Source organism: Rana temporaria, chromosome 2 (assembly GCF_905171775.1).
Source record: "Rana temporaria chromosome 2, aRanTem1.1, whole genome shotgun sequence".
NCBI lineage: Eukaryota > Metazoa > Chordata > Amphibia > Anura > Ranidae > Rana > Rana temporaria.
Window position 1 is genome coordinate 4649207 of NC_053490.1, and position 23132 is coordinate 4672338.

General features: G+C 46.1%; 1 protein-coding gene across 1 annotated transcript in view; it reads left to right on the forward strand.

Moving 5' to 3' along the window:
- Positions 1-1648: 1648 nt before the first annotated feature.
- LOC120927422 (oocyte zinc finger protein XlCOF6.1-like) overlaps positions 1649-23132 on the forward strand; it is a 29436-nt gene continuing 7952 nt past the window's right edge. The window contains exons 1-2 of the mRNA XM_040338091.1: positions 1649-1805; positions 3804-4443. Coding sequence (XP_040194025.1) covers positions 1649-1805; positions 3804-4443 — 797 coding nt within the window. The remainder of the gene's footprint in view (positions 1806-3803; positions 4444-23132) is intronic.

Here is a 23132-nt window from a genome sequence, read left to right on the forward strand (position 1 = left end):
CACTCCTACAGAGATCAGCACAGGTGGGTCATTAACACTAAATCCATTCCTCCACCCATACTGCTCACTGATTGGTGCAGAGTAGGGCGGGGACTGGGTGATATCAGCCTGTAATCCCCTGGTCTCTTTCCTGAGCTGTGTTCCCCTGTATTCCTGTATTTCTCTCGGATAATCTTCCTTCTCTGTGCTGCAGACACAGTTCATGTATCTAGGATGGATTTATGGAGATTCTGGGGTTCAGCTGGTAGTAAAATGTTGATTTTCTCCATAGGCATTGCTTGTCTTAGTCATCTGGGGTATGAGTCTTACATTGTGTCCCATACCCGGATCTAGCGAGATCTGTGACAGAGGAATTCTCCCGTAGTTACTAGTTCTGATGTTTGCTGGCAGTGCCGGGTGGAGGGATATGTCTGTATAGTCTCAGACCCAAGACTAGAAGAACTCTCCACACAGTATAGATCTATAATAGGGATGAGCTTCGAGTTCGAGTCTAACTCATGTTCGACTGGAACATTGTCTGTTCGGCGAACAGCAAAGAATTTGGGGTGTTCGCGGCAAATTCGAAAATCCGCAGAACACCCTGTAAAAGTCTATGGGAGAAATCTAAAGTGTTAATTTTAAAGGCTTATATGCAAGTTATTGTCATAAAAAGTGTTTGGGGACCCGGGTCCTGCCCCAGGGGACATGAATCAATGTAAAAAAAGTTTTAAAAAAACTAACGTTTTTTCGGGAGCAGTGATTTTAATAATGCTTAAAGTGAAACAATAAAAGTGAAATATTCCTTTAAATTTCGTACCTAGGGGGGTGTCTATAGTATGCCTGTAAAGCAGCGCATGTTTCCCATGCTTAGAACTGTCCCTGCACAAAGTGTCATTTCTGAAGGATGAAAAGTCATTTAAAATCACTGCTCCCGGAAAAAAAAAATTTGCATTGATACATGTCCCCTGAGGCAGGACCCGGGTCCCCAAACACTTTTTAGGACAATAACTTGCATATTAGCCTTTAAAATGAGCACTTTAGATTTCAAACGTTCGAGTCCCATAGACTTTAATGGGGATCTAAAGTTCACACAAACTTTTGGTCTGTTCGCAGGTTCTGGTGCAAACCGAACGGGGGGGGGGGGGTGTTTGGCTCGTCCCTAATCTATAACATCTCTCACTTTATTACATAGAAATATCTGTCACACACATCATTAGACATGCACAGTGTATCTCCTCTGTGATTTTAATTTTGACGTCAAATTTTTATTTAGTTTTAGTTGTATTTAGTCATCTGAATTGTTTTAGTTTTCGTTGTATTTACTCAACTAAAATCTGCAGTACGTTTTAGTCGATGAAAATGTAATGTTTTTTTTTTTTTTCTGTAAATTGTAATGCATTATTTAGACCTTTCTCTAGAATTGCCAAACTCGTGATATACTCCTGGAGTAACAATCCAATCCGATGTTCTTATTTCTGGTACCGTGTTTCTCCGAAAGTAAGCCCTACCCTGAAAGTAAGCCCTAGCGTGATTATCAGGGGTGGGCTGAAATATAAGCCCTACCCCGAAAGTAAGCCCTAGTCAAAGTTAATTAAAAATCTATTTTTTCAAACCTATACATTGCTGCAGTGTTTCCGTTTATTACTGTGTTAAAAAATATGGTACCGTTATGTTTAAAGCCACTGCTGATCCATCCTCTTCTCGCCTGGTCTGCATCCCATCCCTCTTTACTGTAAGCAGCGGGCTGGCTCTTCTCGTTCCTCCTCTCCTCCCCCCTGACATCTTCAGCCCGTCCCTTCTTACTGCACGGAGCGAGCCGATGACAGGTGACCTTGGCTCTTCTCTCTCCTTCTCTCCTCCCGCCTGACGTCTTTAGCCCATTCCTCCTCAACGTGCGGAGCACGCTGACGTCAGCGGGATCTCTTCTCTCTCACTCTCTCCTCCCGGATGACGAAAGAAGAGCAGGTGAATACCGGTACACCAGGGAGCTGTATACCCTACGGTAAAAGGTATTTTCTATCGTACTGCACCTTATACAGTGCCAAGATGTCTTTCTCAAAATACCGTAATGACTCCTGACCTGACAGTTGGGGGGGGTGACAGGGGGACACAGAATCTTTGTAAAATTTGTACATTCCGTAAATAAATAAGGCCTTCTCCGAAAGTAAGCCCTAGTGTGTTTTTTGGGGACAAAATTAATATTAGACTCGGTCTTACATTCGGGGAAACACGGTATGAAGGATTGAACACGCACTACAGACACAGATATAGAACGTCTTTATAAATAAAACCCAGTTTCATAAACAAACAAAAATATTGCTTTTTGACAAACAGAAGTGCAAATGTAAAATATAATAAAAACACCAACAAATAAACTGTAAGCTCTATCGGCTGTCATGCCATTGCACATATGACCCGAATATATTACCAACATGAAATATTAAGAAGAAAAAGAAATGTTGGAACTTTAACCACTTCAGTCCCGGAAAGGCCATTTTTGGCGATACGGCAACTGCGCGGTTGTGCGGCGTTGTACCCAAAACAAAATTATGTCCTTTTTTTTCCTCCACAAATAGAGCTTTCTTTTGGTGGTATTTGATCACTTCTGCGGTTTTAATTTTTTACGCTATAAACAAAAAAAGAGCGACCATTTTGAAAAGACAATTTTCACATGTTGATAATAATGTGATAACATCCTCAAACTTTGGAACCTTCAAAACAAAGTGATAAAGAGGGAGGAGTCAATAACCCAATGATGGTGGTCTTCAGGATCAGTCCAGTCTTCATCTTGGTTGTTCTTCCCACATCCTCAATCTCTGACCTCTGGTGGGGCTCAGCCCCGCTGTTATTCATGACTAAATCAGGGAGTGCAGGACTTCTTGTGTTGGGAAGATCACAATCAGTGATAGAGGGGGAGGGGACACTCATCCTATAATCCCCTCATCACTCTCACTCCTATAAAAGACAGTTCCCGTTGTGTCCTCACTCTCTGACTAAGGTCCATGAATAAAGAAATTATCTGGTAGGAGATCAGAGGACCCATTTACTAGTTACCTTGAGGGGGGAATTGTAAGATCCTTAGAGACAAAGCTGCCTGATGTGGGCGGAGTCCTGGTGTAGGGGAACCAATCTGCTCATGTCTAGTAATAATCTTTGTATTTCTATTTTAGTAGATGGACGGGAGATGAGGAAAACCTCAGAGGATTGTCTCACTTTGTCTCCAGACTGTAAAGTAGAAGATGAGGACATCACACAGTATAGTCCAGGAGAAAACCCGACTACCTCAAATGTCCATCCGACACCACACAGTGTAGATGGACCCTCGTCTTCCTCTTATCCTGAGGAACCTCAGACTGTGAGGGACGGTGCCGGACCATCGTCTTCCTCTTATCCTGAGGAACCTCAGACTGTGAGGGATGGTGCCGGACCATCGTATTCCTCTTATCCTGAGGAACCTCAGACTGTGAGGGACGGTGCCGGACCATCGTATTCCTCTTATCCTGAGGAACCTCAGACTGTGAGGGACGGTGCCGGACCATCGTCTTCCTCTTATCCTGAGGAACCTCAGACTGTGCGGGACGGTGCCGGACCATCGTCTTCCTCTTATCCTGAGGAACCTCAGACTGTGCGGGACGGTGCCGGACCATTGTCTTCCTCTTATCCTGAGGAACTTCAGACTGTGAGGGACGGTGCCGGACCATCGTCTTCCTCTTATCCTGAGGAACCTCAGACTGTGCGGGACGGTGCCGGACCATCGTCTTCCTCTTATCCTGAGGAACCTCAGACTGTGAGAGACGGTGCCGGACCATCGTCTTCTTCTTATCCTGAGGAACCTCAGACTGTGAGGGACGGTGCCATCCTTCCAACAGATAGGAGGTTTTCCTGTACTGAGTGCAGGAAGTGTTTCAATTTTAAAAGTTCTCTTGATCTGCATATAAGATCTCACACAGGTGAGAAGCCCTATTCCTGTCCTGAGTGTGGGAAATGTTTTTCAAGGAAGTCCAATCTTTACACACATCAGAGATCTCACACGGGGGAGAAGCCGAACTCCTGTCCTGAGTGCGGGAAATGTTTTTCACAGAAGTCTGATCTTTACAGACATCAGAGATCTCACACAGGGGAGAAGCCGTATTCCTGTCCTGAGTGCGGGAAATGTTTTTCACAGAAGTCTGATCTTTACACACATCAGAGATCTCACACAGGTGAGAAGCCGTATTCCTGTCCTGAGTGCGGGAAATGTTTTTCACAGAAGTCTGATCTTTACAGACATCAGAGATCTCACACAGGGGAGAAGCCGTATTCCTGTCCTGAGTGCGGGAAATGTTTTTCACAGAAGTCTGATCTTTACAGACATCAGAGATCTCACACGGGGGAGAAGCCGTATTCCTGTCCTGAGTGTGGGAAATGTTTTTCTCTGAAGTACCATCTTTACAGACATCAGAGATCTCACACAGGGGAGAAGCCGTATTCCTGTCCTGAGTAAGGGAAATGTTTATCACCAAAGTCCTATCTTCCTGTACATCAGGGTCCAATCCAACCCTCATGCCACGTACACACGACCGTATTTCGGGTTCTAACATTTTTTTTTTTTTAAAGTCAATAAAAACGATCGTGTGTGGGCTCCAGAGCATTTTTCACGATCTAAAAAATGGGCATTAAAAATTTCGAACATGCTCTATTTTTTCACAACGTTTTCAGTGTTGTTGTTTTTAAGGTTGTAAAAAATGGTCGTGTGTGGGCTTTAACGACGTGAAAAAAACGTGCATGCTCAGAAGCAAGTTATGAGACGGGAGCGCTCATTCTGGTAAAACTAGCGTTCGTATCGGAGATAGCACATTCATCACGCTGTAACAGGCTGAAAAGCGCAAATCGTCTTTTACTATCACAAAATCAGCTAAAGCAGCCCAAAGGGTGGCGCCATCTGCATGTAACTTCCCCTTTATAGTCCCGTTGTACGTGTTGTACGTCACTGTGCTTTGCTAAAGCATTTTCTTTTCACGATCGCGTGTAGGCAAGGCCGTTTTAATGATCAGGTTGGAGAAAACGTTGTTTTTTCTAGACCCTTAAAAACATAATTTTTTAGATCCCGAAAAACGGTCATGTGTACGCGCCATTAAGGTGTATTAGTGGTTTGAGTGCGGGAAATGTCTTGTATATGAATGTTGCTGGACATCACAGCTCTCATGTGGGGAAGAAGCACACCCTGATATACACCTCAGATATACTCCATGGCTGATCTTCAAACATATAAGAAGCAGTACATAAGGAGATCACCAAAGACATGGATGAAGTGTTGCACTGTGTTGGCCATTGATAGCAGTATAAAAATGGTGTCACTACCTAGTACCTTTTGTTGGTACATTTTGTAAGGTAAGCTTTGCAAACACTTAGTGGTCTATTTAAAAAAGTTGAACAAATGTGACAAGTGTTCACCCAGATGAACATATTCGCCAGCACACCACGGATCATATATAACGTCCGAAAGTTTTAATGCAAAGAAAGCATCACAAGAAGTGCAACGTTTCGAGGCCACGCAGGACCTCTTCGTCAGGCAAGTCAAGTATTCACCCAGCTCTGATGAATTTTGGCAATTTTTATTATTTCGTACAGTGATTTCCTATGATCATTGGCTCCATCTAGTGGCCATAATGCAGTATTGCACTATGTTTACTGATAGAGGCATTTTAAGATACATACCTCATTATGGCCACTAGATGGAGCTGACAATCATAGGAAATCACTGTGTTAATTACAATAAAAAGATCTCCTTATTTGTCTCAGCTGGATGAATACTTGGTGGTAATTGTTGAGGTTTTCCTCGTACACAAATTTCACCTTAAAGGGGTTGTAAAGGTACAATTTTATTTTCCTAAATATCTTCCTTTCCCTTAGTGCAGTCCTCCTTCACTTACCTCATCCTTCCATTTTTCTTTTAAATGTCCTTATTTCTTCTGAGAAATCCTCACTTCCTGTTCTTCTGTCTTTAACTCCACACAGTAATGCAAGGCTTTCTCCCTGGTGTGGAGTGTCGTGCTCACCCCCTCCCTTTGACTACAGGAGAGTCAGGACGCTCTCTACGTTACAGGTAGAGAAAAAAGCTGTGTGTTAGTGGGCGTCTGGACTCTCCTGTAGTCCAAGGGAGGGGGTGAGCATGACACTCCACACCAGGGAGAAAGCCTTGCATTACTGTGTGGAGTTACAGACAGAAGAACAGGAAGTGAGGATTTCTCAGAAGAAATAAGGACATGTAAAAGCAAAATGGAAGGATGAGGTAAGTGAAGGAGGACGGCACTAAGGTAAAGGAAGATATTTAGGGAAATAAAATTGTACCTTTACAACCCCTTTACTATCCGGGTTTATGTTCTACCTTTTCCCCGTTTTCTGTGTTTTAACCTTTTCTACAATTCTTTGTTGTTATAATGTAACACGTTGTGTATTGTATTGTACACACATTAATAATGACTCCGCCTCCACATTCCAGACAAGTTATTTTCCTGACCTGTGGATTTTCTACCTTTACTGTTTCCTTACATTCTGACTACAATCTTGTTAATAGTAAAATTGTAATAAAGAATTTATTGAACAAAAATAATTGTGTGTTTCTGTGGAATGACACCAATCTTTAGTATCCAAGAATTGCTCATAGCTGAGGCGTCATCATCAGTTTAGAGGAGACTTCTTCAACCAGGGTGCCCAGGAACCCCCCGGGGGGAGGGGGGGGGTCTTCAGGATTCTTCAGGGGTGCCTTAGCAAAATGCCTAAAAATTGGTCAAAAATTGTATACAAGCCAACAGGTGGACTAAGCTTGCCTTTTAGCTACACAAAGCCACAGGTTTTCATTGTGCACCATTATGACCTTCTAGCCACCAACATCCTTTGTACCAGGGATGATGTCATTGGTTGATAAGGAGAAAGTCGGGTTCCTGCACAGCATCCTTGTTTGCCCTTCCCTGCCCCTCTCCATCGGCACTAGGGTCTCATTAGCTGAGTGAGGGAGGTGAGAAACATTGGAATACTAGTCAGTACCAGTGTACAAAGGTGTATTTACTTTGGAAGAATAAATCACCTCCAATGTTGGGTGTCCTACGTGTATGGAATCTGCTGCATGATGTAACATTATTAGAATCGTTTTTACATTTTAGAATGGGGTACCTTGTATTCAGTGGCCATGCGTGTTACACCTCACTCAAAGTCCCAATGATGGTGGTCTTCAGGATCAGTCAAGTCTAGCCAACCTATCAACCTTTTGTTGATAGCCAATGACGGGGTCCCACCTACGTCATTGGCTATTCCCTGGCAAGCGGGGAAAGCCAGGGCTTACCCTATGATGTGACGGGTGACCCCGCCCACTCGTACGTCAGACCCCACCTACGTCATTGGCTATTCCCCGACAAGCGTGGAAAGCTGGGGCTTACCCTATGATGTGACGGGTGACCCCGCCCCCTCGTATGTCAGACCTCGCCTACGTCATTGGCTATTCCCTGGCATGCGGGGAAAGCCAGGGCTTACCCTATGATGTGACCCCGCCCCTCGTAAGTCAGACCCCGCCTACGTCATTGACTATTCTCAGGCAAGCGGGTTTTATCTTTATTATATTTGTTTTCTTTACTCTCTTTGTTCTCAGTTGATGGTTCTTTGATGTCATATTCTTGGAAGTGGTTACAATAGAGTGTATAGGATTTGTACAGATGGGATATGATCCCTTTACTAGTATATGGATGTAGTACACTTCCATGTCAATGTGATATGTCTATCTACACAAGGATGGACAATGTCACTTGTGATTTGTAATACTTTTAGCTGGATTCAGGTAGGGCGGTGTAATCTTGACCCGGTGTAGCGTATCGTATTTACTCTACGCCGCCGTAAGTCAGAGAGGCAAGTGCTGTATTCACAAAGCACTTGCCTCCTAAGTTATGACGGCGTAGCGTAAATGGGCCGGCGTAAGGGCGCCTAATTCAAATGAGGAACAGGGGGGCGTGTTTTATGTTAATGACTCGTGACCCGACGTGATTGACGTTTTTAACGAACGGCGCATGCGCCGTCCATGGACATATCCCAGTGTGCATTGCTCCAAAGTACGCCACAAGGACGTATTGGTTTCGACGTGAACGTAAATTACGTCCAGCCCCATTCACGGACGACTTACGCAAACGACGTAAAAAATTCAAAATTTGACGCGAGAACAACGTCCATACTTAACATTGGCTAGTCCAGCTTTTTGTTGGACTAACTTTACGCCTGAAAACGCCTTACATAAACTGCGTATCTTTACTGCGACGGGCAAGCGTACGTTCGTGAATCGGCGTATCTCGCTGATTTACGCATTCTAGGCGTAAATCAGCATTCACGCCCATAGCGGCCGGCGGAACTAGGCAGCTAAGATACGACGGCGCAGGCAGTCATATATTAGCTACATTTAAGTGTAACTCAATTAGAGAATACACTTAAATGTACGACGGCTTAGATTCCGAGTTACGACGGCGTATCTTTGTGAATCTACCCCTTTGTATTTTGTAACTGATTGTTCAATAAGAGAACTTCCAATAAAAAACATTGAAATAGAAAAATGGAATCATTACCTTTTGTTGATAAATTTTGTGATGTAAGCTTTGCACTTTTTTTTTTAATTGTTGAATGAAAATGACAAGAATTCACCCAGCTGTGATGAATGTTGTCCATATTTTATTTCATACAGTGACTTCCTATGATCATTGGCTCCCTCTAGTGGCCATAGTGCGGTATTGTTGTAATTTTACTGATTGGGGACTTTAAAAAAAAAAAATCATTATGTCCACTAGATGGAGCTAACCATCATAGGAAATCACTGTGTAAACCACCTCAGCTCTGGAGGGTTTTCCCTCCTTCAGGACCAGGCCAACTTTCTTTTGGTGGTTATTATTTTTATTATTATACAGGGTTTATATGGCGCCAACAGTTTGTGCAGCGCTTTACAACATGGGGCAGACAGTACAGTTACAATACAGTTCAATACAGGAGGGATCAGAGGGCCCTGCTTGTTAGAGCTTACAATCTAGAAGATTGATCACCACTGGGGTTTTTATTATATATAAAAAAAGACAGAACATTTAGAAAGATAGAAACATTTTACTTTCTGCCACGTGTATAAAAAATATCTAACCAAAAAAAAATCGAATTTCTTCATAACTTTTGGCCAAAATGTATTCTGCACAGCACAAGTCCCCGCTCATCACCCGTGCTGCAAGATGGAATAAGAGGCTCGGGCACCACTGTAACGGATTGTCCCACACTCCGCTTGAGTGCTTCCGTCATATACCCCTTCCTATCAGTCTGGATATAGATATCAGATATTCCAGCTGCTCACAAGCACACAACGAGACGAGACTTGTTTGTCTGCTGAACATGGAGTGTTTATTAGAATCAAGAATACAACCTTATATACAGTTAAAGAGGAGGTAACCAGAACATAAATTAACATGAGCTAATTAACTAATCATTTACCCAGACTAGGTGACTCATAGATATGACCTTTCAGAGTAGACGTCACGTCTCCTCGCTCACCTGCTATACAATACACATTATCATAAGTGTAAACAGAGAACATCTTCACACAATAGCAGGGTCAATTAGCACAGAGAACAGACAGATGGCTGGAGGTGACGTCATTAGCATCTCCTTACACTGTATGTCCCAACAGTATGAATCAGTCAGTCTAATATGGCATACACAGTGTCCCCAGGCATACAGCTCACAAAGAGCACCGTTCCCCCAAATGCCAGGGCCCATGATCGCAAAGCAAGAGGCTAGCATTCAGTCCCCTCCAAAAGCCTCTGTCCCGGGTGAGTCTGTTACAACCACTTTGCCAGCTCATAGGCTGCACTGATGGACACTGATAGAGTGAGTGAGTAACTTGTATAGTAATACAAATGCGAACTAGATCGTCTCAAGGTTGCACTGATGGACACTGATAGGCTGCACTGATGGACACGGATAGGCTGCACTGATGGGCGCTGGGTTGGCACTGATGGACACTGATAGGCTGCACTGATGGGTGCTGATGAGTTGGTACTGATGCACACTAATAGGCTGCACTGGTGGACACTGATAGGCTGCACTGGTGGACACTGAGTTGGCACTGATGGACACTGATAAGCGGGACTGATATGCTGCACTGATTATCAATGTAAGTGTCCCGTGTCACAGAAAAAACGCTTATTGGCTTACGTCTCCTCAGACAGTGACAGCGCTGAGGAAAGGAATTGCCGATAACTGACAGATGTTTACATGTGATGAGCTGTGATTGGACAAAGCTGATCACATGGTGAAGATCCTATGTCATTGGCTCTTTACCGTGATTGGTGATCCGCTGTGTCCAAGGAACACATCTCACCACCGATTGCCGTGCATATGACATATGACATCCTCCCAGAACAAGAGCCGTCCCGCCACCATGGGTGCAACACGTTCACTGAACACTGGCCCTGAGGGGTGGGGGGCCCACTGTGTTACACAATACAGAAAACACTTAGGTAAAGGTGACCAGATTTTTTTAATGAAATCCGGGGATTTCTTTACTAGTAATGGCAACAATCAGCGACTCTCGGCCCGTCGCCGCCCGCCTCACAGCCTCTCAAGTCTTACTCTTCGGGCCCCGGTTACTACTGGATGGGGAGTGGAGGAAGATCACTATGCCAGGGAAGGCAAGGAGGTAGGCAGGCGGCTGGCCAGGATTTGAGCCAAGGCAGAAGAACATGCCAGCAAAGCTGAATGGGCATGCGCCCGAAACTGAAGAAATATTCCCTCCGCTCCGACCAGTACATGACCATAAGAAAGGGGCACAGATAATGGGAAAAATACAACCCCTTAAGCTAGTTCAGCACTGACTGTCTTTGAAATTGCCCCTGTCCCCTATTAAATCCAATCTGGGGACAAAACCAGGGACAGACTTGGTCCAGGGACAGTGTCCTCAATCAGGGGACTGTCCCCTGAAACTGGGGATGTCTGGTCACCCTAGCCTATTGGCGCTTTGTGATGACAACTTCCTGTGTTTGGAACACACTTTACCTTTGCAGGGAAACAAAGAGGAAGTAACGCCCATGAGGGTTTACTTCCTCTATAATTTCAGAAAGGCAGACACGTATAATATTTATACAGCTGGGTACTCACAGGTCATATGTTCCTTTAAAAGGAAATAGTGCACAACATCTTTGCAGATAGATGGTATCCCAAGTCTAGAGGTCCATTGGATTATATAGCAGCCACCTGGGGGTGATATGAGGTAATGACAAAAGGTTTTCCTCCCCAATCAATAGGGTCTTGCTGCACACCTTAATAGAGGATAGATCAGGTGTAATCTGGATCTGTGTTGGAGGCCAGGACAGGCTCTGCCCATGGAGCAGAGCGGCAAGTCAGAGCTCACAGGAACCTGGTTACTTATTTTGAGTTGATGTCTATGAACGCATCGATCGCAGACAGTGAAACTAGGAGGCTTCAGGTCAGAAACATGCAGAACTTCTTCTCCTTCAAGCAAATCAAAAACCTAACTCTAGGACCACATGGACTCCACCCACCATCCTTGGACAAACCATTACCCCAAGCAACAAAGTCAAAAGCCTCGCAGTCATCTTTGACTCAGACATGACCATGGATGCACAAATAGGATCAGTAGTCAGTGGATCTCACCATCTTCTCCGCCTACTGCGCAGACTCATCCCCTTCATCCCGGAAGAGGACACAGCATTAGTTGTTGGAACATTCATCAATTCCCGACTCGACTACGCAAACTCCCTCTACCTAGGGCTACCTAAATACCAGATTGTGCATCTACAAGTCGTCCAGAACGTGGCAGCCAGAATGGTAACGGGGAAAAAACCCTGGGAATCAATCACCCCGTCCCTGAAGACCCTTCTTTGGCTAGCCCTAAAGGATCGGGTCACATTCAAGACCCTCTGCCTCACTCACAAATGCTCACAAGGAAACACTCCTCAATACCTTTGCGAGAAAATAAAACCCTACGACACCAATCGCGTCCTCCAGTCAACTAACCAATACCTCCTCCAAATCCCCAAATCCCGCTACAAATCTAAGGGAGAACGAAGATTTGCAGTCCAAGGACCTCAGCTCTGGAACACTCTACCCACGACCTTCCGCATGGAAGAAAACCATCGGGCTTTTAGAAAAAAACGAACGACCCACCTCTTTTGAAGGAACAGGATGACACTGGATGCAAAAAGCACCTTGAGGCGATTTAGTTTGCATTTGTAGCGCTATACAAGTTACTCACACACTCATTGTGTGTCGGAGCATTAAGCGGCTGTATATCTATATTTATGTTTTGTTCCAATTAATGTTTTTAGATGTTTCTATCTTTATACATCAAATAAAATGTATACACTTTTTATACTTCCTGTACTATTTTTCTGTTTATCCTGTTATGGTCCCTTGCCCATACTATCCCCCGGGGCATCTTCCTTTTTTCCAAGTATCTTTCTGGAATGTGGAGAGGACTTTCAGGATCAGCCTCTAGATAGTTTATTTTATCAAAAAAATTCTATATAAAAAGATTATAGCAATGTAATACCGTGTTTCCCCAAAAATAAGCCCGGGTCTTATATTAATTATGCCAACAAAAGACACAGTAGGGCTTATTTTCGGGGTAGGTCTTAATGTAATGTGATGTCTTCTCTCCCCCTCTCCCTCCCTGCCTGTCAGGAATCCCCAGTGTGAACTGAGGTAAAATGCTTGTAAAATCCTATAATCCACTCTATTACAGTACTATATAATGTACAATGTGTGAGTTTCTGTAATATAATTGTGCCAAATACCTTCATTATAGAGCTGCTCTGTACTTCTGTGACCAGCCGGAGCTCTCTTCCCTCACAATTATATTACAGAAACACACACATTGTACATTATATACTACTATAATAGAGTGGATTATAGGATTTTACAAGCATTTTTAACTAGGGCTTATTTTCAGGGTAGGGCTTATATTGCAGCCCTCCTGGAATATAACGCTAGGTCTTATTTTCAGGGTAGGTCTTATTTTTTGGGAAACAGGGTAGGATGTGTAACCATAAAATGTCCATCCACAAATGGAAGCCTCCACAAGAGGATTAGAAGCAAAATTCAGCAAGAGCTACAGTGTATAAAAGAGAAGAGAGGCGCCTCTAAGGCCTCGTACACACCATCGGACTTGTCCGATGAAAACGGTCCGCGGACCGTTTTCATTGGACATGTCCGCTCGTTGATTTTGGTCTGATGGCTGTACACACCATCAAACCGAAATCCGCGCGGACAGAGAACGCGGTGACGTGGTCGCGATGTGGCCGCGACGATGACGCTGCGACGTGCGCGACCCTGGAAGGTCAATGCTTCCACGCATACGTCGAATCACTTTGACGCATGCGAGGGCTTTCGGCCGAGCGGACATGTCCGGTAAGTCATACAGACGACCGAACATGTCCGACGGACAGGCTTCCAGCGAACATGTTTCTTAGCATGCTAAGAAACATTTGTCCGCTGGAAACCTGACATTTGTCCGGTCAGCCGTACACACGACCGAGCATGTCTGCTGAAACTGGTCCGTGGACCAGTTTCAGCAGATATGTTCGGTCGTGTGTACGAGGCCTAAGTGTAGCAATATGGTTACATTTAATGAATGTATAATGTGACAGACTCACCCGGGACAGAGGCTTTTGGAGGGGACTGAATGCTAGCCTCTTGCCTTGCGATCATGGGCCCTGGCATTTGGCGGAACGGTGGCCTGGGGACCCTGTATATGCCATATTAGAGTGACTGATTCATACTGTTGGGACATACAGTGTAAGGAGATGCTAATGCCCACACCTCCAGCCATCTGTCTGTTCTCTCTGCTAATTGACCCTGCTATTGTGTGAAGATGTCCTGTGTTTACACTTATGATAATGTGTATTGTATAGCAGGTGAACGAAGAGATGTGACGTCTATCCTGAAAGGTCATATCTATGAGTCATCTCGTCTGGGTAAATGATTAGTTAATTAGCTCATGTTAATTTATGTTCTGGTTACCTCCTCTTTAACTGTATATAAGGTTGCATTCTTGGTTCTAATAAACATTCCATGTTCAGCAGACAAACGAGTCTTGTCTCGTTGTGTGCTTGTGAGCAGCTGGAATATCTGATATCTATATCCAGACTGATAGGAAGCACCTGATCTTTTAAGGATGCTCGTTTATGCCTCACCAAGAGACTGGCCACTTCATGGTGACTGCATTAACCACTTAAGGACCCCTTTGCGCCGATATACGTCGGAAGAAGGGCACGTACCTGTATGTCCTCTTTAAGAGCCCAGCCGTGGTAGAAAGGGAGGGGAACACTGGTGCTTAGTGGGGGGAGATGGGGAGCACTGGAGCTCACTGGCTGCTGAGGAGGGCAATGGTGCTCAGTAGGGAGGAGTACTGGGGCTTACTGGCTGGCTGCTGAGGGGGGACTGAAGCTCAGTGTGGGCAGAGGGGGAGCACTGAAGCTCACTGGGTGTCAGGTGGGGTACTGGTGCTCAGGTAGAGGGGAGCTTTAGTACTTAGTGGGGGGCACTGGTGCTCAGTGGAGGCAGATTGGGAGCACTGGCACTCAGTGGGGTGGGGTTTCTGGTGCTTGGTGGCAGCAGGGGGGGCACTGGTGCTCAGATGGGAGACTGGTGCTGAGTGGGGGATGGGAGGGGCATTGGTTCTCTGTGGGAGGAGATGGGGGAATTGGTGCTTAATACTACCACTTGGCTCCTTGATATCTGGACTCCTGTGGACAAACTCTTGCCTCTATTTCTCCCACTGTTCTTGTCTATGGCACTTGTTTCCACCCACAGGTGCAGTAAAAGCTCAGATGATCACGGCTGTCACTTGTTAACAAAAAGCAAAGGCGACTTCCAGCACTCGATTTCTCTGCTGGGCTCCGAAAGATGACGCCATGTAGGCTTCTTCTTTCAGAGATGGGCCAGATGGGCATGTGGCTTAGTATGGTTCAGGAGAGGGCATGCTTATCCGGCAGCCCCCACCCTTTCCTGGCCGGCCAGACTGCACACTTGGATCAGATTCTGGTATGGATTTTGGGGATAAATATCTTTTTTTCTTGCATAGAGTTCCCTCCCAACATCCACTCAAGGAACCCCTAGGAACCCTTGGAGGGACCCTTGGAGGAACCCTGGTTGGGAAAGGCTGGACTAGGCAGTAATATGTTATATACTATAAGGATTTACACCTGGTTCACACCTATGCAGGTTACATTTTGCATATTCCATATTTGCAATACACATTTTTGATTCCTTGAAGTCTATGGAACCAAAAACCAGAAAAAAATCCCTGGCCCTTACCATAAAATGCATAGATGTGAATTATATCCATAGGAAACCATGTTAACCACTTAAGAACCAGGCATATTTTTCAGACCTAGATAAGTTAAAATATTATTATTTTTTTGCTAGAAAATTTGTTACCCCCAAACATTATATATAGATATATATTTATTTCTTTTTCAGACACCCTAGAGAATAAAATGGCGATCGTTGCAAAACTTTATGTCACGCTGTATTTGCGCAGCGCTCTTACAAGCGCACTTTTTTTGAAAAAGATACACTTTTTAGGTTAGCCCAAATTTTTTATACTGCAAAAGATAATGTTACGCCGAGAAAATTGATACCTAACATGTCACGCTTCATAATTGTGCCCGCTTGCAGAACGTTGACAAACTTTTACCCTTAAAAATCTCCAATGGCGACGTTTAAAAATGTCTACAGGTTACCAGTTTTGAGTTAAAGATGAGGTCTAGTGCTAGAATTATTGCCCTCGCTCTAACGATCGCGGCGATACCTGACATGTGCGGTTTTAACACCGTTTTCATATGCGACGTACGTATGCGTTCGCTCCTGCGTGCGAGCTCGGCGGGTCGGTGCGCTTGAATTTTTTTTTTCCTTATTTTTTTCCTTTTTATTTTGACACTGTCCTTTTAAAAAAGAAAATCTGATCAAAAAGACCTCAGGTCTCATATTTACACTAAAGTGCAGTCATAAAAAAAAATGAAAATTAATTTAAAAAGAAAAGTCCCCCTTAAGAGCATTGGCTGGAGGGGACGTTTGACGTCGCTTCCGCCCTCCAATGCTATGGACCCGAGTGGGGCCATCTTCCCCTCACTCAGCATCCAGGCAGGGAGGGGAGAGAAACCGATCGGCTCCGTTAGGCGGCAGAGACGACCTGAACACGGCGGGAGGGGGGTCCTCTCCCGCCCCAGATAAATGTGATCCACTGCAGAGACGACTTTTATCCTAAAGAGGACAGTCCGCCATTTTTAAAAATACTGGGATTATGGTAGCTAGCTGCTGCCATGACAACGGTATATAATGTCAAAGTAGTGACATATAACAACGGCGGCTGGTCCTTATGTTGTTAAATGGACTGTAGTGTGTTCAGGGCTGGTGCAAGGATTTTTGACACCCTAGGCGAAACCTAATTTTGCCGCCCCCTTGGCTCCACCCCTAACCCCACACCCTTTGACCTGCCCATGTATACCCCACCTTTCTAATGAAGCGCCCATCAAATGCAGCCTCACCAGAGCCCATCAATGAATGTTTGCTTCCATTAATTCTGGAGTCAGGACACAGACACAGCCCTCCGCCAGGCGCTGCGCCTCTGACACTATCTGTGAACGGAGCGGCGGCTGCCTGATGATGCTGAGACTTAGTTGCTTTCTGCAAAGGGAAGAGAGTAGGAACACCAGTGGCCGGGTGCCCTAGTTTGCCTAGTGGTAGCATCGGCCCTGTTCTCAACTGTGCCCATTATATACAGCCTCACCCAGCGCCCATCAAATACAGCCTCACCAGTGCCCATCAAATACAGCCTCACCAGTGCCCATCAATGCTGCTTCACCAATGCCAATCAATGCAGCCTCATATGTGTCCATTAAATAAATACAGCCTCACCCAGCGCCCATTAATGCTGCTTCACCAGTGCCAATCCATGCAGCCTCACCTGTGCCCATCAAATGCCATCTCACCTGTGTACATCAAATATAGCTTCACCAGTGCTCATCAATGCAGCTTCACCAATGCCAATCAATGTAGCCTCACCTGTGCCCATCAAATGCTATCTTACCTGTGCCCATTAAATACAGCCTCACCCAGCGCCCATCAATGCAGTCTCACATGTGCCCATCAAATGCCATCTCACATGTGCCCATCAATGCTGCTTCACCACTGTTAATTAATGCACCCAGGGGAAGGGGGGGGGGGGACAGTCAATATACATACACTGATACACACATTCATTTTAAAATTCCATGTAATTGTCTAATACAATATCATTAGCTCAGAGAAAAAGCACATTTTTACTCACCACAGCAGCTCAGAAAACTTCTGACAACGTGAACTGCTGCATCTATCAGTGCACCTGTCCCCAAGCCCAGAGAGCTGCCGCCAGCCACGCTATATCCCACGATGCATGCACTACTCAGTGCTAGTGACATGGCCTGGAGGGGACGGAGAGCTGCTGGACATGGAGGACACAAGACACTACAGCAAAGGCAGAGCAGCCTTGGTACTGGACACAGGTCAGAGTGTCAGACGGAGAACGGGGAGGGGGTCATGCTGAGCTGCTGCCTGAACACATCTCAGAAGGATTGCTGGACAGTGGACACACATCGGAGCGCGCCTTTGGGGGGGGGGGGGGGTGCTGGACACATGACATAAGGGCAGAGAGGGAGGGGATATACATCAGAGCGGAGGGCTGGGTGGTTGCTGGACTGTACACAGTACACAGACAACACATGCAGGGCTTCCATCTCAGCTGCTGTCCCAGCTCTCTCCCCTCATCTACGGCGCTGCAGGCTAGGAATAGCGTTGTGAAGGTGATGTCTTCACAGGCGCACCCCCCCCCCCCCCCCAGCCTGGCGCCAAGGGGAAGTTTTTTTAAAAAGTTCGGTCCAGGAGATATTTTAATGATCTGAATCCCCAGTGAGTGGCTGGGGATCCGGATTTTGCCGCTCCCCCTATCCTGGCGCTCTAGGCAGCCGCCTGACTTGCCTATGCCTAGCACCGGCCCTGACTGTGTTTCTGCAAAACTGAAAATGCACTAAAAAATGCATAGGTGTGAACCAGGCCTTACAGAATGAGAAGTTTCTCAGGAATGCAGTTCCTCCGAGCTCCACAAGGTGGTGATCTCTCTTATACTCAGATAGGAAGATAGACAGGAAGGAATGTCAGATACAGACAGGAAGTGATGTCAGGTACAGACAGGAAGTGATGTCAGGTACAGACAGGAAGTTCCAGGTGAGAGGTGAGTCAGGAGGAAGTAGAGAGAACACATTCCTGGAAGTGACAGCAGAGGTAATTAGATAAATGAATTGTGCAGCAGTAAGCCTTCTATGATGAGTAACTCCCTTAGTAAAGCTCATTAATAGATCACCTCTTGTATAAATCAAATAATATATATATATATAAACATAAAAAAGGAAATGAGAATCTACAATATCATACAACTTTTCTACTGATATTCAAACAATTACCATATATATCATATAAATTGTGAGTCACACAAGACAGAAAACACTTAGGTAAAAATAATACGACTCAACAATGCTCATCATGTATGGGACAATATTCAAACGTTCATATACACCGTGTACTACAGTACACCTCCTCTTCAATTATGGCATTAGTGATGTGCAAGAAATTTGAATTAAACTAAGAATACTACAACGTACTTCTGAATAATCAGCATAAAAAATTGCCCCATTCAATTGTCCAAACACACTGGCCCAGATTCACAAAGGAGATACGACGGCGTATCTCCAGATACGCCGTCGTATCTCTGAGTCTGGGCGGTCGTATCTATGCGCCTGATTCATAGAATCAGTTACGCATAGATTTCTATTAGATCCAACCGGCGTAAGTCTCTTACGCCGTCGGATCTTAACTGCATATTTACGCTGGCCGCTAGGGGCGTGTACGCTGATTTACGCCTAGAAATATGTAAATCAGCTAGATATGCGAATTCACGAACGTACGACCGGCCGACGCAGTACAGATACGCCGTTTACGTTAGGCTTTTCCCGGTGTAAAGTTACCCCTGCTATATGAGGCGTACATGCGGCGTACCAATGTATGGACATCGTTCCCGCGTCAAATTTTGAATATTTTACGTCGTTTGCGTAAGTCGTCCGTGAATGGGGCTGGACGTAATTTACGTTCACGTCGAAACCAATACGTCCTTGCAGAGTACTTTGGAGCAATGCACACTGGGATATTCCACGGACCGCGCATGCGCCGTTCGTTTAAAACGTCAATCACGTCGGGTCATGGTTATTTTACATAACACACGCCCACCTCTTCACAATTTGAATTAGGCGGGCTTACGCCGGCCTATTTACGCTACGCCGCCGCAACTTTCTTTTGAGAATACGGCACTTGCCTGTAAAAGTTGCGGAGGCGTAACGTAAATAGGATACGTTACGCCCGCACAAAGTTACGCGCATCTACGTGAATCCGGGCCACTGTGTACTTATTTGTGTGCCACAGTGCACCTCCCCCTTACATTATACAGTCCATGATGTGGAAAAAAAAGTTGTCCTGATTGATCCTTTGTTCTCTCTGGGATGGACCTTCTCCCTTGTGTCTCACACACTCATCGGAAGATGTGGACCCCTTAATCGGTGGGTCTATCAGCCCTTTAATTGTAATCTGCCCGGGATCACTGTGCTCCACCTTCTCCTCGAGGACATGGAACCTCTCACTTTATCCGGCTGGATAGCGACACTCTTTACCTCCAGCAATTCATTACAATCATATCATACAAGTATATTACAATGCACTCTCTCTACAGCAGAGGTCTCCAACCCCCGGGCTACGGCCCACTACCGGACTGTTGCGTCTCTGCAGCCGGGCCGCGAATGCTACAGGCGGCATGAGCATGGCAAGTGGCATTCATCTGGTGGCAGGCAGCATGGCAAGTGGCATTCATCTGGTGGCAAGCAGTGTGTCAAGTGGCAGGCAGCATGGCAAGTGGCATTCCTCATCTGGTGGCAGGCAGCGTGGCAAGTGACATTCCTCATCTGGTGGCAGGCAGCGTGGCAATCCTCATCTGGTGGCAAGCGACGTGGCAAGTGACATTCATCTGGTGGCAGGTGACGTGGCAAGTGGCATTCATCTGGTGGCAGGCAGCGTGGCAAGTGACATTCCTCATCTGGTGGCAGGCAGCGTGGCAATCCTCATCTGGTGGCAAGCGACGTGGCAAGTGACATTCATCTGGTGGCAGGCGACGTGGCAAGTGGCATTCATCTGGTGGCAGGCAGCGTGGCAAGTGACATTCCTCATCTGGTGGCAGGCAGCATGGCAATCCTCATCTGGTGGCAAGCGAAGTGGCAAGTGACATTCATCTGGTGGCAGGCGACGTGGCAAGTGGCATTCATCTGGTGGCAGGCAGCGTGGCAAGTGGCATTCGTCATCTGGTGGCAGGGGACATAGCAAGTGACTTTCATCTGGTGGCAGGCAATGTGGCAAGAGACATTCCTCATCTGGTGGCAGGCAGCGTGGCAAGTGACAAGCTGCTTATAATGGCAGATGACGTGGCAAGTGACACGCTCAGGGCTCCCACTAATTCTGCATTATGGCGAGTTGAACTATTTCATTTTATAATACCGAGCTCGCGCGCAGAAGCGAACGCATACGTGAGCAGCGCCCGCATATGTAAACGGTATTCAAACCACACGTGAGGTATCGCCGCGATTGGTAGAGCGAGAGCAATAATTCTAGCCCTAGACCTCCTCTGTAACTCAAAACATGCAACCTGTAGAATTTTTTAAACGTCGCCTATGGAGATTTTAAAGGTTAAAAGTTTGTCGCCGGGTAGAACTCTTAATTTTCAGAGGACAGTGAGTATGCATGCTGTGCCAGGGCAGAAGACATTGCAGTACAACTAAGAAAAAGGAGCTTTGAGACTGTAGTATATATAAATGCATTTTAATTCTGACTTAGGAGGATTGTAGAAGGCACCCTTGGAATTAATACTGTTCAAAGACTTTTTATTATATATTTTACATTAAATGTCTAATTCTGGTACTGGGGTGGTGATATTTTTATGCATGCACTGCTAAGTAGGGTTGCTGAGTTCCGAATGCCTTTGCATTAACACTTGGTACTACCGTTTTTTTTTTTTACAAACAACTTTTTTTCGTAATTGTATTCCATAGGACCGTGCTCTGCGGACTAGGCCAAAGCCGCGGCCTCGCCTAAAACATCCTGCCCGCAGCTCACCGCGATCCTGGGAAAAGGCAGCGAGCAGCATCCGGCCTGATGCCGCTTGCGGCCTTTTCCCAGGATCGTGGCGAGCTGCGGGCTGGAGCGCCGGTCCTAAGTATTTAGGCGAGGCTGCGGCTTCGGCCTAGTCCGCCACGATCCTGGGAAAAGGCAGCGGACTAGGCCGAAGTCGCGGCCCCATCTAAAAATGTAGGACCGGCGCTCTGCGGACTAGGCCGAAGCCGCTGCCTCGCCTAAAACATCCTGCCCGCAGCGATCCTGGGAAAAGGCCGCAAGTGGCAGATGCAGGATTTTTTAGGCGAGGCTGCGGCTTCGGCCTAGTCCTCAGAGCGCCGGTCCTATGGAACAAAAAAAATGTTTTGCCCATGTCCACCTTCCCAGCCAAGACCCCACTCGCCAGGACGCTATTTCTAGTCGCCATGGCGACCTGGCGACTGGGATTTGTCGAGCCCTGCCATGAGCGAGTGGGTCCCTTGTTTGTGACACAAAGTTGTTCACTTTCTTGTTGAACCTGGACACCATCAGATCTATGTCCAGGGTCCCCCATCTTTGACATATGGCTAGGAAAAGGTCGGGTTGAAGAGACCACTCCCCCAGAAACAACTGCTGGCGACTTAAGAAGTCCACCTGCCAATTCTCTATTCCTGGAATAATGACTGCAGATATGCAAGGTACATGCTTCTCTGCCCAGGCCAGGATCTGGTTCACCTCCCTCTGGGCTGCGTGACTCCTGGTGACCCCTTGGTGATTGATATAGGCCACTGCAGTGGCATGGTCGGATTGAATCCTGACAGGGCAATCCTGTAACTCAAGTGTCCAGGCCCTCAGGGCCAGGCGAGCCACCCGAATTTCCAGGATGTTGATGGATAAGGTCTTCTCGTATACGGACTACCTGCCCTGGACAGTCATCTATCCCAGGACTGCTCCCCAACCCAAAAGACTAACTGGAATAAAGGACTTCCCCTTTTGCAGGCACCCATTTCTGGGCATCAACCACCAACAGAGGCTTTGACGCACTTTTGGGGTCAGACACATTGTAAAGTCTAGAGCTTAGATCTTTTTGTTCCAGGTGGAGAGAATACTGTTCTGCAACAGTCTTGAATGAAATTGGGCATATGGGTTGGCTTCAAATGAAGCCACCATCTTCCCTAATAACCTCATACAAAGGCAAATTTGTCTTGACCACCTGGATCAGTTCTCTTATAGAGACAACTTTTGCCTGGGGCAAAAATACCTTCATCTGGTCTGTATCTATGACCAGACCCAAGTGCTCCAACCTCTTAACCGGTTGTGGAGCTGATTTCTCCAGATTGAGAACCCACCCCAAGGATTCCAGATACTTGACTGTGCTGAGCACAGCCTGGTTCAAGCGGGCTACCGACTGATCCACCAGAAGCAGATCTTCCAAATACGCCATTATTGTTATACCCTGAGCTCTTAGCCTGGCCAGAAGAGGGGCCAGAACTTTTGTAAACACCCGGGGTGCAGAAGCCAGACCAAAGGTCAAGGCTACAAACTGATAATGGTGCTGCTCCACTTTGAACCATAAGAGCTTCTGGTGAGCGGGGAAAATAGGCACATGCAGATATGCATCCTTGATGTCGATTGACGCTAGCAGTTCTCCTCCCTGAAGGGTGGAGACTACTGACCAGATTGATTCCATGTGAAAGGAGTGGATATTTAAGAATTGATTTAGACCCTTGAGATCTAGGATGGGTCTGACGTCCCCGTTTGGCTTTGGTACTGTGAAGAGATTTGAATAAAAACCTAAGCCGTGCTCCTCTGCGGGAACCTTTATGATCACTAGGGATGAGCTTCGAATTCGAGTTGAACCCATGTTCGACACAAACATCGTCTGTTCGACCGTTCTCCGAATTTCGAACATTATGGGCCAT